Genomic DNA, 14,783 nt, shown 5'->3' on the forward strand with positions numbered 1-14,783 from the left:
TAAAATCTTGTACTAAGCGCAGCCAACCCAGTCCTACCGTATTTTTAGACCGCGACGACCGCTCGCGCTCTTACGTACCAGATGTTTTATAATCAAAACCAAAAGCTACGATGCATCTGTGATTTATACTGATAAGTGTGTAAAACAGTGTGTTATTTAACTAGTGAAACAAAGTGAAATGTGGACATTATGACGAAGGGCTTGAACCATTTTAGGCGCCAGCGGTTCCGGGGCGGGAAACGGCGGGTATGTGAAATTTTTGCAGTTTTCTGATTCTCTTATAGGTTAGGTTATGATACTTTGACATTGTAAACATGCCAAGGATTAACGCTGAGGTAGATAATGCTTTAAAGGTTAATCAATCTTGTTCTTTTAACTTACACTACATTTGGCAATATTCTTGCAGGGTAGGTATCATACGCGATGTATCACCTAATGTTTTTGACAGCTGAAGATCATCTTATCACTTTTGAGATTTGCATTGATGGTTTATTAACCATGCGAGTTTTCTTGGGAAAATTTTAATAACTTCTCGATGACTAACGAGCTAGGTACGGCTGATATTATTACTGTAATAATTAATTCGATAAGGTAGGCACTTTCCAAAATAATAAAAAATAGTAGGTAGGTACTTTTCAAAAAGCGATATAATTTTTGAAAAATACCAACTACCTAATCGACAGATTAAGATACCTAGGTACCTACCTACTATTAACATCGGTCGTTACTCAACTTCATTGTGTTCTACCAAGAGAGTAACCCCAAGCATAAATTTCTCCATCGCCCTCTGCTTTCTGTGGGCTTATAAGGCCCACAGTAAGCGACCATGTCTCGGATCATATCATGTCATCACTGGCAACACGCACTGTTCGAAGACTTTCACGCACTTTCGATTCACGAGGAATTTTGGTAAACTCTAATATTTTCTCTCTGTGCATTGAAATTATGGGTTGACATGCTTGACACACTGATCGTGGTGATTACGAAGTGACGTTTTTCAGGGCAGATGCTATGCGCCTGAGGAGCATTCGCCAATTCTCCTTACTGGCCGATAGCCTGGTAGATACCCTCATGCAAGGGACCGCCCACAGCAGACTTAATTTGGTCGGTCCATCGCATGAGCGACTTCCACCTTGCCCTCAAGACGCTCAATGGAGTCACTCTCACGCCAGGAGACGTGTCTAAAGAACTACTTATTCTTTGGACACAATATACAAATCCGCATACTATGCGACTCTGTACCTGACGTCGAAAGAAGTTGTTTAATGCCGAGTGTTAATATTTTATATTTATCTGTTGGCAAACCAATAAAATAAAGTGGTCTGGAAATACGTTTAGGGCAAAGACTCGTGAGACGCGATGTAAGGCTGGAATGAGTTCCGGATTCATGAATGGCGGTGAATCATTGAGTGTAAACAGAATCAGATGTTGCGTTCCGATCAGTGGCGGACTAGCCACGTAGCAAAAGTAGCAAATGCTACGGTCCCCTACATTTGGGGGCCCCGCGCGTCAACGTTTTCTGACCGTATAAAGTATGTATTTAGATCGATGCGTGAAAACAATAAGTATTTTTTCAAATCAACGTACCTACGTCTTTCATAACATTAAAATTTGTTAAAAATTAGTTGAGGAATACGATGTGCCAAAATCACCTCATTTTAATGAATATTATTGAATAAGATTTACTTAGAGAAATCGATTTGAAAAGTATTATTTATAAATTGTGCTAGTATTATAGTGCTTTTTATTATAAAGCTGTGATAGCCTAGTGGTTAGGACGTCCGCCTTCTAATCGAAGGTCGGAGTTATGTGCGTTTTAATTAATAAAATATCACTTGCTTTAACGGTAAAGGAAAACATCGTGAGAAAACCTGCATGCCTGAGAGTTCTCCATAATGTTCTCAAAGGTGTGTGAAATCTACCAATCTATGGCCAAAACCCTTCTCACTCTGAGAGGAGACCCGTTCTCTGTAGTGAGCCGGCGCGGCGATGGGTTAATTAATGATGATGATGATTTATAAATTTGTCCGAACTAAATCCATAAAAGTTTGTTTGTAACAGTTGTGTTTTATTTAATACTAAGTATATACTTGATGACCTAAAGCAATCCAAGGGCCCTTTGATAGAATTTGCTACAGGCCCCGCGCTGGCTTAATCCGGCACTGGTCCCGATGCTGAGGAGTCGCGTGGCACTTCTAATGAAACGAGTCAGGTTTTCAGAAGTCGGGAATAGTGGTAACAGCTGTTGAAGAATAGAATAGAATAGATTTTTATTCAAGTAAACTTTTACAAGTGCTTTTGAATCGTCAACTAGTTTAATTTACCACTGGTTCGGAATGCCGTTCCTTTTAAACCCATACACTTTTGGTTTCTACACGGCATCGTACCGGAACTCTAAATCGCTTGGCGGCACGGCTTTGCCGGTAGGGTGGTAACTTGTCACGACCGAAGCCTCCCACCAGACCAAACCAGAAGTTAAATGATAAAATTCCAAACGCCTGCCGGGAATCGAACCCGGGACCTCCCACAAATAAGACAGCGCTTACCACAGCGCCAGGGAGGTCGTCAAACCTAAGGCTACGTGCACACATACTGTCTATTCGCAGCGTAAACGCACGGCAGTGTGAAGCCACCAGTAGTCCACATCAACTCGGCAGCGACGTCACAACTAGGTCAACGACGTCTCCGTCGTGGCGGCCCTCATCGATCGACCCCTCACGCATGCGTCCCACTTGCCATTCAATAACTAACCTCAAACGCACTGTAATAAAACACAAATTCCTTTAAACAATCACTCATTTACCGCTTACTGCAATTTGATAGATAATCAAGCAAATTTATACTTTATTCCATCGACAATAGATTGATTTTAGTGTGCGTATTTTACAGTTAATTGAGTACACTCTAAATTGAGTCTTATCGTGTAGATATTAAGTCGATATTGCAGGTCTGTTCGTAATTAACCTATCGCTGTGTGAAAATTATATTAACTGTTCGATTACATTGGAATCGCTACTGTTTATCTTACAAACTCGATAGTGGGTAGTTTGTTTGAAAATGTAGATATATCGGTTCAATTTGATTGAATCATTTTGAAAATCTGAGTTTTTTACCAATTACAATCCGGGATACCTTTAAAACAAGAGTGAATATTCATCTTCTAGGCAAGCGCGTTTCATCATAGGCCACGTCATCACTTTCCATCAGGTGTGATTGTCGACAAGCATGCGCCTAGAGTGAATAAAAAAAACAGGACTAGATTCATAGATTCATCATAGATTTTTATGCAAAAATACGAGTACTTAGTACCTTTTTAGTAAAGTAGAATTAGTGTAAGATTTAAGTTGACTAAGAAAGATTGAATATTATGACACGTCGGTCGTTTGAATTGTCTTCTAAAGAATCCTCTATTTTGACTATGAATTCCAGTTTTTTAGTCAATTCAAAGTATTTTAAAGAACTTATGAAATTAACTTTTGGCAAGGTGCTACGAGCGCTACGGAAGTGCTACGAATAAGGACTAGTGTAGACTGTAGACGTAGAACTATGAAAAATTGCGTAGCGTCCGCGCGTTTAATTGACTAGATGATGCCCGCGACTTTTTCCGTGTAGATCCGTGGGAACTCTTTGATTTTCCGGGATAAAAAGTAGCCTGTGTAGGTATTCTTAAATATCCACGCAAAAATACGTCGATCCGTTGCTCTGTTGCGAGTTGCGACGTGATTGAAGCACAAAATGAAAATCAAATAATTAATTCAAATTGGTTATCATGGTACACTTTTTGATTGTCATAATTATTGTGGAATTTGTAAGATAGTAATGTAATGGCGATAATAAACTCAAAACTAAAGCTACGAGGCATATTTTTTGACAAACCAATAAACAAATACACTTTCGTATTTATAATAATATATGGGTAATGATGAAGTCGCAGGCATCAGCTACCTAGTTTATATTATGTGAAGTGATGATTTCAGCTGAGTTCGGGCCTTTTCGTTGGCACGACACATTGTAGACACTAGGTACCTATTTGTTGAATTAGATTTTAAGGAATGTTTTTTTTTGTAAATATTTGTGTTTGTGTTTATCGTGTGTTGGATCAACCAATAAATGGATTTCTATTCTATTCTATTCTATGATTCATCAAGCGCAAGCCTCTTGCAATAAAAAATAGTTTCTTGTTTTGAAGAACCGCACCGTCACTGATGTCGAGTGTGGCAACGCCTTTACACCGTAAATCCCTGCCCGAGTCATACAGTCGTAACTTAGTTCCCCAAACGTGGAGAATTGCAGAGAAGTGCACAACTGTCAGCGAAAGCTGTTTCAGTACAAAGCTATTATTAGTTCAGGAAAACTCCGTTCTATGATTTCAGGAGAACTATTTTTATTTTTCACTCAACAAAAGAGTCTTTCAATAAGTACTTACTTATTTTTACACTAGCTTATGACCTATATACCTTAGACCTATATTTGGTCACACGTACTCGTATATATATAGGTATTATTTTTTATTATTATAATTTTTTGTTATTAGTTTAATTATGTAGATTGACTTAATTAGTTTTTATGGTTTATTGTAGTATTGTGATCAAATAAAAGTTTTCTTTCTTTCTTTCTTTCTTATGCTCGCGACTTCGTCCGCGTGGACTACATAAATTTCAACCCCCTATTTTACTCCCTTAGGGGTTGAATTTTCAAAAATACCTTAGTGGATGCCTACGTCGTAATACCTATCTGCATGGCAAATTTTAGCCCGATCCGTCCAGTACCCGTAGTACAAGATTTTACGTCTCACCAAACGAAACCAAATTCGAGAGTCGAAATACTTCCGCGTTACAGTAAAATGGACCTAAACAGCCTTGAATTGAAGTCAAATATTCAATGCCACTGATTTTAATTTCGCAATGTTTCCGCTTGGAGCGCTGGCTGTAGAAGTGTAGACAAACTTGAGCTTTAAAACAAGGCATTTAAGAACCAGTTTACTGTAACGCGGAAGTATTTCGACTCTCGAATTTGGTTTCGTTTGGTGAGACGTAAAATCTTGTACTACGGGTACAGTAGTTTCAGCTGTACGTTGATAGATCAATGTCAGTCAGTCAGCCACCTCTTCCTTTTTGTATATATTTCCGTCCAGTAGTTTGAGCTGTGCGTTGATAAATAAGTCAGTCACTTTTTTCTTTTGTGTATTTAGATATATATCTACTAATCGAAATCGAAACATATTAAACAGGAAATCAAAACAAAACGTAAAACAACATGTGTTACGTCAGAGATTGACGCATATCGGCAATCACACTGTTGACTGTACCCACTCTGTTGGTAATACAGTTGCCACCTACACAAAAAACCTCTCCCTTCAATCTAAATCTCTACATAGTATAAATTAATAAAGTCACTTCCCGCGTCTGTACTCTGTATGTATGTATGAACGCGTAGATCTTTTAAACTACGCAACGGATTTTAATGCGGTTTTCACCAATAGATAGAGTGACTCAAAAAATAGAGATCCCTTGGTAAATTGAAATAATGTGAATTAGGTCGGAAAAATCCTCTCATTTGAGAGTTTCAGAGGCGTGCGCTGCCTAAATGGTCAAAGTTACACGAATATAACATATTGTGAAATTGTTTTTCTTAAAAAGTTGTACAAAAAAGTCCTGGTTCACAATAATCGATTTTATGATTTTCAAATGTGATCTGAAACAAAGCCTTACTTTCGAGGGTGTTTTTACTGACATACTATTAATTCTTATCCAAATAAAATAGTTGATCATCTGTAATATTCAATTTAGACCAAAATCGCCCTTCACATCATTAGAATAATCTAACCATAATTTAGAATAATATCTTACGAGATATGACGAAATTAAAATAATATGAAATATCGTAAGATTAAAACTAACGCGCCACCCACCTTCCTGCCAAATATCATGATTCTAGGTCAACGGGAAGTACCATGTAGGTTTCTTGACAGACAGACAGACAGACAACAAAGTGATCCTATAAGGGTTCCGTTTTTTCTTTTGAGGTAGGTAAAAATACGTCATGTTTAAAATTTTGATGCCACTGAAATGAACCAGTCGTTCACCAATATTAAATAACCAGCCACCGAAATGAAAGGACCTATCCACCGAAATTAAAATCACAAATACAGCGGAGGCTTAGAAGTAGGGTCCCTTTGGCACTCTTCGGGAACGGAACCTTTATATGGTTGTGAACAAATCGTACAGTCAAATAACAATAAGCCTCGATAGCTCAACGGTTAAAGGAGCGGGCTGAAAACCGAAAGGTCGCCGGTTCAAACCCCACCCGTTGCACTATAGTCGTACCTACTCCTAGCACAAGCTTTACGCATAATTGGAAGGGAAAGGGGAGTATTAGTCAGCAATAACTTGGCTAACATTCTTTTTTAAAAATTAAAAAAAAAATCAAAACAGCCGGCAAGTTAAACAGTACGCTCAATCGACAGTACATCAAGCAAGCGGGTGTGACGTCACAGATTGACGTGTATCGGCAATCCCGCTCTAATATTTACGCTGTGACCGGCTGCCGATGCGCGCGCACCCCATTCACCCGCCAGGGGGGCGGGGGGGAGCGGGGACCAACAGGAATAAAGCCGCTACAGACGAACCAACTTCCTAACCCAACTTACGTTCCAACGTAGTCGGTTCATGTCAGCTATTTAACGAGCCTTTTGGGGGAGCCTCTCGGGACCAAAATTTGGTGGTCTAATACTGTACCTCTTGCGGAGATTCAGACTATTAGGCTAGGCGTATGCTGAGAAGCAGGCGACGCAGCACAGCACAGTACAGCACAGTGCAGGGCAGGGCAGTTGAGGCAGATATGTGCCCCCCTTCGCATGCTGCGACGCAACTGACATTCGCATTTCGCATCCTAGCTTGTAGTAGGACTCATAGGAGTAGACGTAACTCTTTCAATGTCTTTTTTGAATAGTCTGTATGATTTGTATCATACAAACAAGGTACACATTTCACAACGAACTAATTCAACTAATGAAATTAAGTATAGTAAGCCTATCGTACTGGTTAATTTTCCATCCTATTTTCCTTTTGTCAACGTTTCTGAGTTCTGGCGTCTCTCTTCCGGCGTCTTTTTTCTGCCTTCAAGGCCAGGCAACATTCAAGGCAGTAGTCAATAAACATCTTCTAGGCAAGCGCGTTCCAACTTCGACCTCATCATTGCTTTCCTTAAGGCATGATTTTCGTTAAGCGCAAATCTATCTCTAACTTAAGTCTGTTAATATATCGCAAGAAGTGGTGGACTGGTTTCATTCTTATTTATGGAATCGTCAGCAATGTGTCCGCATTGATAATAATTTTTCCTCCGTTTCCTGTCTTCGTGCCGGTGTACCTCAAGGAGGTGTCCTTTCGCCACTTTTATTTGCTATTTTTATTAATTCTATCTCCCATTCCCTCTCTTCATCCTTCCACCTTTACGCTGATGACCTGCAAATATACATATCCGTACCAGCGGATGAAGTTATGACAGGTATTAGTAAAATTAATTCTGACTTATGTAAAATTAGTACTTGGAGTAAATCGCACGGTCTGACTTTAAATGCTAGTAAGTCACAGGCTGCTATCATTGGTAACCCCAGGCAAACTTGTAAGATCGACTTCAATACCGCTGGTTCAATCGTGCTGAATAATTCGACCATACCGTTCAGTGCGACTGTCAAGAACCTCGGCTTGTTTATTGACTCCTCATTCTCCTGGATCCCGCAAACTAATTATGTAAGCAGACGCCTCTTCGCTGCTGTCGGCTCTCTTAAAAGATGGAAGAATCTCCTCCCAATCAAAACAAAAATTGGCTGAAACTCTGCTCTTACCCATATTGGACTATGCCGACAGCAGCTACACAGATCTGAACGAGGAGCTACTAAACAAGTTGGAGCGGTTGCAAAACCTTTGCATTCGATTTATTTATGGACTAAGGAAATTTGACCACATCACCGAATACCGTACGCGTCTTAAGTGGTTGACAATTAGACGGCGTCGGGATTTCCACGCACTCACCTTACTCTTCTCTATCCTCTATGCTCCCCACACTCCTTCGTACCTTAAAGATCGCTTCATTTTTCTTGGTGCTGCCGATCGCGACAGGAAGTTGCGCTCATCCACAGATAACAAACTCCAAACCCCACGTAACTGCACAAAATTCTACGGGAAATCTTTTACAGTATATGTTGTACAACTGTGGAATGCTCTGCCCAAAAATATCCGGGATTCGAAATCCTTGCCCATATTCAAAAATCGTCTTAAAGAACTATACTTATCGATGCCATAATAGTTAATTTATTCGATCATAGGTATAATATGTATGTCTATTATAATAATATATGTAGGTATGTAGTTATATATATATATATATTTCTATTATGGATTTTGTATATATATTAATATTTATATTAGTTATGTATATGTATGATAGTTATGTATGTATTACTGAAATAGTTAATTATATTATTTAATATTATACTACTTCATTTTTCTGTATTGCGTGTAAGTACTATCCAACACATCTAGTTTCTCCTTTCACCAAAGGTTGCCTGGAAGAGATTGCTGTGAGCAATAAGGCCGCCTTTGCATACAATAATTTTGTTAGTTTAAGTTTCTCTAATAGTTATGTAATATTTTTTGTGTGCAATAAAGTATTTCTATCTATCTATCTATCTATCTATCTCGTAACAAAAAACCGGCCAAGTGCGAGTCAGGCTCGCACAATGAGGGTTCCGTACTACAGTCGTATTTTTTCGACATTTTGCACGATAATTCAAAAACTATGATGCATAAAAATAAATAAAAATCTGTTTTAAAATGTACAGGTGAAGACCTTTCATATGATACCCCACTTGATATAGTCACTCACTTCGAAAGTTGAAAATACTAATTATTAGTTCATGACCACCATTTAATTTTTTTTGTGTGATCTAACCCTAAATTTAAGGTTTTCAGATTTTTCCCCAAATGTCAGCTATAAGATCTACCTACCTGCCAAATTTCATGATTCTAGGTCAACGGGAAGTACCCTGTAGGTTTCTTGACAGACAGACAGACAGACAGACAGACAGACAGACAGACAGACAGACAGACAGACAGACAGACAGACAGACAGATAGACAGACAGACAACAAAGTGATCCTATAAGGGTTCCGTTTTTCCTTTTGAGGTACGGAACCCTAAAAAGTGTCCCTTTTATTAGGTCGAGACGAAAGTCGTAGCTGGAAGTTGGTCCCGTCTGTAGCGACTTACAGAAGGGAGGAGGTGAGTAGAGGCGAGAGGGGCTTCAACGTTCAGTGTTCCAAGCCGGACGGGAGTGCTCGCGCGGCCGTCGCTCCCCGCGCGACCGATGCGAGGCCACGACGGCCGACCACGACGGAATCCCACTGGTGGTCCAGAGTGGCCACCACCTCCCCGTGCCGCCATGTCGTAACATGATGGGCTACAACAACCAGGGCCACGGCTACAATAAGTTGTTCACGCAGGTGCGACCCGTGCTTCTATAGATCCGAGTGAACTCGTCGGCCGATAGTTTTGTTTTGGACGCTTTTCTCTATAGCCTAGGAAGTAGTGTGACCATGAGAGGACGTATATGGAAATTTTTCAAGAATATCGGTAACCTCGGTAAAATGAAAAGGGTTTACGTTTGAGTGTGATTTAGCTATTTCCTAAGCTAGAATTGCTCTTTTGAACCCTAAAAAACCCGGCCTAGTGCGAGTCAGGCTCGCGCAACGAGGGTTCCGTACTATAGTCGTATTTTTTCGACATTTTGCACGATAATTCAAAAACTGTGATGCATAAAAATAAATAAAAATCTGTTTTAGAATGTACAGGTGAAGACCTTTCATATGATATAGTATAGTTTCACTTGATATAGTTATCTTACTTCAAAAATTGAAAATACTAATTATTAGTTCATGACCACAATGTTTTTTGTGTGATGTAATCACAAATTCACGGTTTTCAGTTTTTTCCCCGAATGTCAGCTATAAGACCTACCTACCTGCCAAATTTCATGACTCTAGGTCAACGGGAAGTACCCTGTACGTTTCTTGACAGACCGACAGACAGACAGACAGATAGACAGACTGACAGACAGACGACAAAGTTGTGTTTTTCCTTTTGAGGTACGGAACCCTAAAAATTATTAAAATTCGAATCAATACCTACCCGTATCATAAAGTAATGCGAAAGTGTGTTAGTTTGTTGGTTTGTCATCAATTACTTCGCAACGGAGCAACAGATTGACGTGATTCTTTTACGTGGTTGTAGTTACAGACCTGGAAAAAATCATAGAGTTCCCGGCCGGTTTTTTTTCGTTTCGTTTCGTAACATAGCATTATTATACCTAGAGTAGAATAGATTTTTATTCAAATAAACTTGTACAAGTGCTACATAGCTAAATAAGCCGATTGTAAACGTCATATCTACCAATATTTACATATTAATGATAACAGCTGGCCTGTTAATCTATCAAGCAGTAAGATTGATGATTTTTATAGTTTGCGTAGATTTGCTAGTTGCCACATATACTTACCTAATAGTATACATAATATTATATATATTTTTTTTTTGAAAAAGAATATTAGCCATGTTAAATGACTAATATTCCCCTTTCCTCTCCAATTAAGCGTCAGGCTTGTGCTAGGAGTAGGTACGACAATAGTGCAACGGGCGGGGTTTGAACCGTCGACCTTTCGGTTTTCTGTCCACTCCTATACCGGTTGAGCTATTGAGGCTCAAATTAATATTAATAATCGATTTCTGAAAAACCTTGGTCCTACAAATCTTTAGTGGAATTTTTAGGACTAGCCCATAACTAATTTACTAACTAATTTATATTCTTCCGTAGTACGTTAAAATAGATCCACTCTTTTTCTCGTTCGACTTCTTTCTTTTTCTTCTTCTTCTTGTTAGTAGTCCAGTTACCCTTCATTCACTATAAATTCTTTTAAAGAAGTCTGTAAAATAGCATCTACGTAATCGAAATCTTCAAATTCTGAACTAACTACACTGAGGTTTAGTTCTAAATTGATATGTCATGTACAACCTAACCTAACTGCAAAAACTATAAAGTGCATGCATTCCCATATTTCAATCGTAAAATTCATCCATTTTATTAGACTAGTTAGCCCGACTAGTTTCGAATCCATACGGGAACCTTTATCAAAGGGAGGCGACGCGTGCGCGAACTACCTTTGAAAAAGGACCCCGGATGGGTTCTAAACTAGTCGGGCTAACGTAACCTATAGTAGATTATAACTTCACTAGATTTATCGTTGTTTACATTTGAGGCTATTTCCGTCAATCTAAAACTAATTAACGGCAAAATTGTGATGATTGAGTATTTTTATTCCTATGTGGAATGGAACAGTATAATGGGAATAGATGAGACGTCTCCTTCAATCAGTTTAAATCTACTAGGCACATTAATTGGACGTATTTTCTGAAAAACATTCCAACACGCAATCAAGTCAATATTGAAGTATAAAGAAACTAATCACCTGCAGCTGGGAAATCACGGTAAAATCACAAATCACATCGAAGAATAAATAATCAGGATATTTCTTTTACGATGCGATATTATTTACATTTTGTCTTTGTGTGTAACCAACATTTACTTTATAATTTCTGAACTTACCCCATGGATGTCGACATCAATGGTGTAACTTCTATAAAATATAGGTACGCATTGTCAAATTCTAGTCGTACAATTGTATTCCTCTGCGAGATGGAAGATATTGCTCCCTTAGGTCAAAAGTGTATTAACTCAAAAACCTTGCCCTTTGAAATGTAAGCTTAGTTTCTGTAGTGGCCGTACTGTAAACTTTAGTAACTATGCTTTATGTAATACTCAAAGCACAATATTTCCTTCAATGTATATATTTTATGTACCTACTTAATTGAAATTTATCTTCAGTACTTACTATTTTTAAAAAAAAGTTTTTCTTAATCTTTTTTGAGTTGAAACTGTTTTTATCTAGAGGCGTGATATGTATATTATAAAGTTACTAGCTTATGCTCGCAACTTCTTCCACGTGGAATACATTAATTTCAAACTCCCATTTCACCCCCTTAGGGGTTGAATTTTCAAAAATCATTTCTTAGCGGATGCCTACGTCACAATAGCTATCTGCATGCCAAATTTCAGCCCGATCCGTCCAGTAGTTTGAGCTGTGCGTTGATAGATCAGTCAGTCACGAATTCATCCAAGTATTGCTGAAGTCTGTTTCGTTCAGTTTTCCTGTAAATTCGCAAAACCTTCAGCGTTCAGCACGTTCTAAATTCATGCAAATCTATTGGATACTTTGCAATAACTATAAAATGCATGCGTTCCCGAATTCCAGTCGTAAATTTCGTCCATTATATCGGACTCACATCGGACGTACATCAGAATTTCACTGTGAATTGTTTGTATTTGGTGCTATTTCCGTGGAGCGGGCTATCGCGCCTGGTTTGTTTCTCCTGTCAGCGGCTCGCGTTTAATGCGCCAGCCAACTCGGTAATGGTTCCGTGGAATCGGCTGTAGGATTACCAAGAACACTGCATGAACTTTTTAGGGTTCCGTACCTCAAAAGGAAAAATGGAACCCTTATCACTTTGTTGTCTGTCTGTCGGTCGGTCTGTCAAGAAACCTACAGGGTACTTCCCGTTAACCTAGAATCATGAAATTTGGCAGATAAGTAGGTCTTATAGCTGACATTCGGGGAAAAATCTAAAAACCGTGAATTTGTGGTTACATCACGCAAAAAAAATTAAATTGTGGTTCTAAACTAATAATTACTATTTTTAATTTTCGAAGTAAGATAACTATATCAAGTGGGGTATCATATGAAAGGTTTTCACCTGTGCATTCTAGAACAGATTTTTATTTATTTTTATGCATCATAGTTTTTGAATTATCGTGCAAAATGTCGAAAAAATACGACTGCAGTACGGAACCCTCGTTGCGCGAGCCTGACTCGCACTTGGTCGGTTTTATTATACGAGAGGAGTTAGTATACGGCTCCCTCTGTTATGTAATCCCATACAAATGAAAAAGACAAAAACCTCACTGGACTATTTTGAAAATTTGGGTCATTTCCAAAAGAGTCATGGTGATACAGCCACCCTACATCATAGTTAGATATGATAATGGTGCACTGCAATTAGCTTAATTACTAAGTGTATCTGTTTATCATACTAACCTAATGGAATTTAAAATCCTTTTTGATTTGGCTAGACAAAGCTTAACAATATGAACTACGTCGAACTTAGAATGATTGCTATCTTGCATCATTTTTAACCTATAGATTTTTTTACGCCTCTTAAGCTGTAACAGCGTTGTTACAAGGCTGTGCTGTTGGCATCGGCATCCAATTAGCATGACCTGGTACGCTCGTCGAAGAAGCTCACTCGAGGAGGTCACTTAATAAGATCACTTAGAAATTAAGGGCACAAAATTGGCACCGATTCCGTTGTCTTTCTCTCTTTAGAGTATCTGCATCCTTTTCTTTTCAACAATGCTAAAAAGGGACAGAACATGAACTTTACATTTAAAGACTCTAAATTTTAGTGCACGCTAAAAATTTAAACAGTAGGCTCGCGACTGTGCGCTAAAATCACGGGTTTTACTTTTAACATCTAAAAATTAAATTTAAAACTGTCAAACTGTGTCTGTCCTTTTCATATCACATCAGTAAGAAGAGGATGCGAATACTCTAAAATTTGGTTGTGCTCAGAATCAGTGACGCCTAGCTTACACACAATGAAAATAATTCCTTATTTTAGCGAACTACAAGTACGCAAAAGGATTTTGATGATTATAGCAATCTTATATTATTTTAGTTGGACGTCGACGGCCTTCTATTCGGGGGGGGGGGGGGTCAGGGGGGGGGGGTCAGGGGTTGTGGACGCACTTCTAACTTTTCGGACCATCCCGGCCTCATCTCCGGCTCATTACAGAGCACGGGTTTCCTCTCAGAGTGAGAAGGGTTAAGTTAAAGCCATAGAACGCTGCGCTGCACTGGCCCAGTGTGGATTGACAGACTTCACTCCCCTTTGAGAACATTATAACCACCAGGCCACCAGGCTATCACGAATGGATCAGAGATTTTCTACTAATCTATTGAAAACACTCGATGTGGTATTGACACCCTGCCAAGAACTAACGGAAACGCGTACCTATTGCAGCATGGATTACTAACAAATGCCAATCAACTCAAACTATCATACAGTAATAACGAATTTTCGCTGCCCAATATAGAGGAATCTATTAAAAAACCCGGCCAAGTGCGAGTCAGGCTCGCGCGTCGAGAGTTCCGTACTACAGCCGTATTTTTTCGACATTTTGCACGATAATTCAAAAACTATGATGCATAAAAATAAATAAAAATCTGTTTTAGGATGTACAATTAAAGCCTTTTTATATGATACCCCATTTGATATAGTTATCTTACTTCGAAAATTGAAAATAGCAAATATTGGTTCTTGTCCACAATTTAATTTTTTTGTGTCATGTACCTAACCACAAATTCACGGTTTTCAGATTTTTCCCCCTAATGTCTGCTATAAGACCAACCTACCTGCCAAATTTCATGATTCTAGGTCAACGGGAAGTATTCTTGACAGACCGACAGACAGACAGACAGACAACAAAGTGATCCTATAAGGGTTCCGTTTTTCCTTTTGAGGTACGGAACCCTAAAAATATCTGACCTTTAGATTCAGTTGAACAAAAATATTTTCAACACCAAAAGTTCTAAGATCCATAAAGTAATATTAGCA

The 14,783-nt window shown here is 38.8% G+C and overlaps 1 protein-coding gene across 24 annotated transcripts in view; it reads left to right on the top strand.

Moving 5' to 3' along the window:
• The window catches only part of Ca-beta (Calcium channel protein beta subunit), a 189,850-nt gene that overhangs the window by 154,381 nt on the left and 20,686 nt on the right, over positions 1-14,783 (top strand). For 3 of the 24 annotated variants that reach the window (XM_069500083.1, XM_069500090.1, XM_069500109.1), the window contains exon 1: positions 9,322-9,502. The exons of 14 other annotated variants lie outside the window; for them this stretch is intronic. In XM_069500083.1, coding sequence (XP_069356184.1) covers positions 9,452-9,502 — 51 coding nt within the window. In that variant the 5' untranslated portion in view covers positions 9,322-9,451. 7 more of the 24 variants (XM_069500052.1, XM_069500056.1, XM_069500111.1 and 4 more) reach the window with 5 other exon arrangements.

The sequence above is a fragment of the Maniola hyperantus genome, chromosome 1, assembly GCF_902806685.2.
Source record: "Maniola hyperantus chromosome 1, iAphHyp1.2, whole genome shotgun sequence".
In the NCBI taxonomy this organism is placed as follows: domain Eukaryota; kingdom Metazoa; phylum Arthropoda; class Insecta; order Lepidoptera; family Nymphalidae; genus Maniola; species Maniola hyperantus.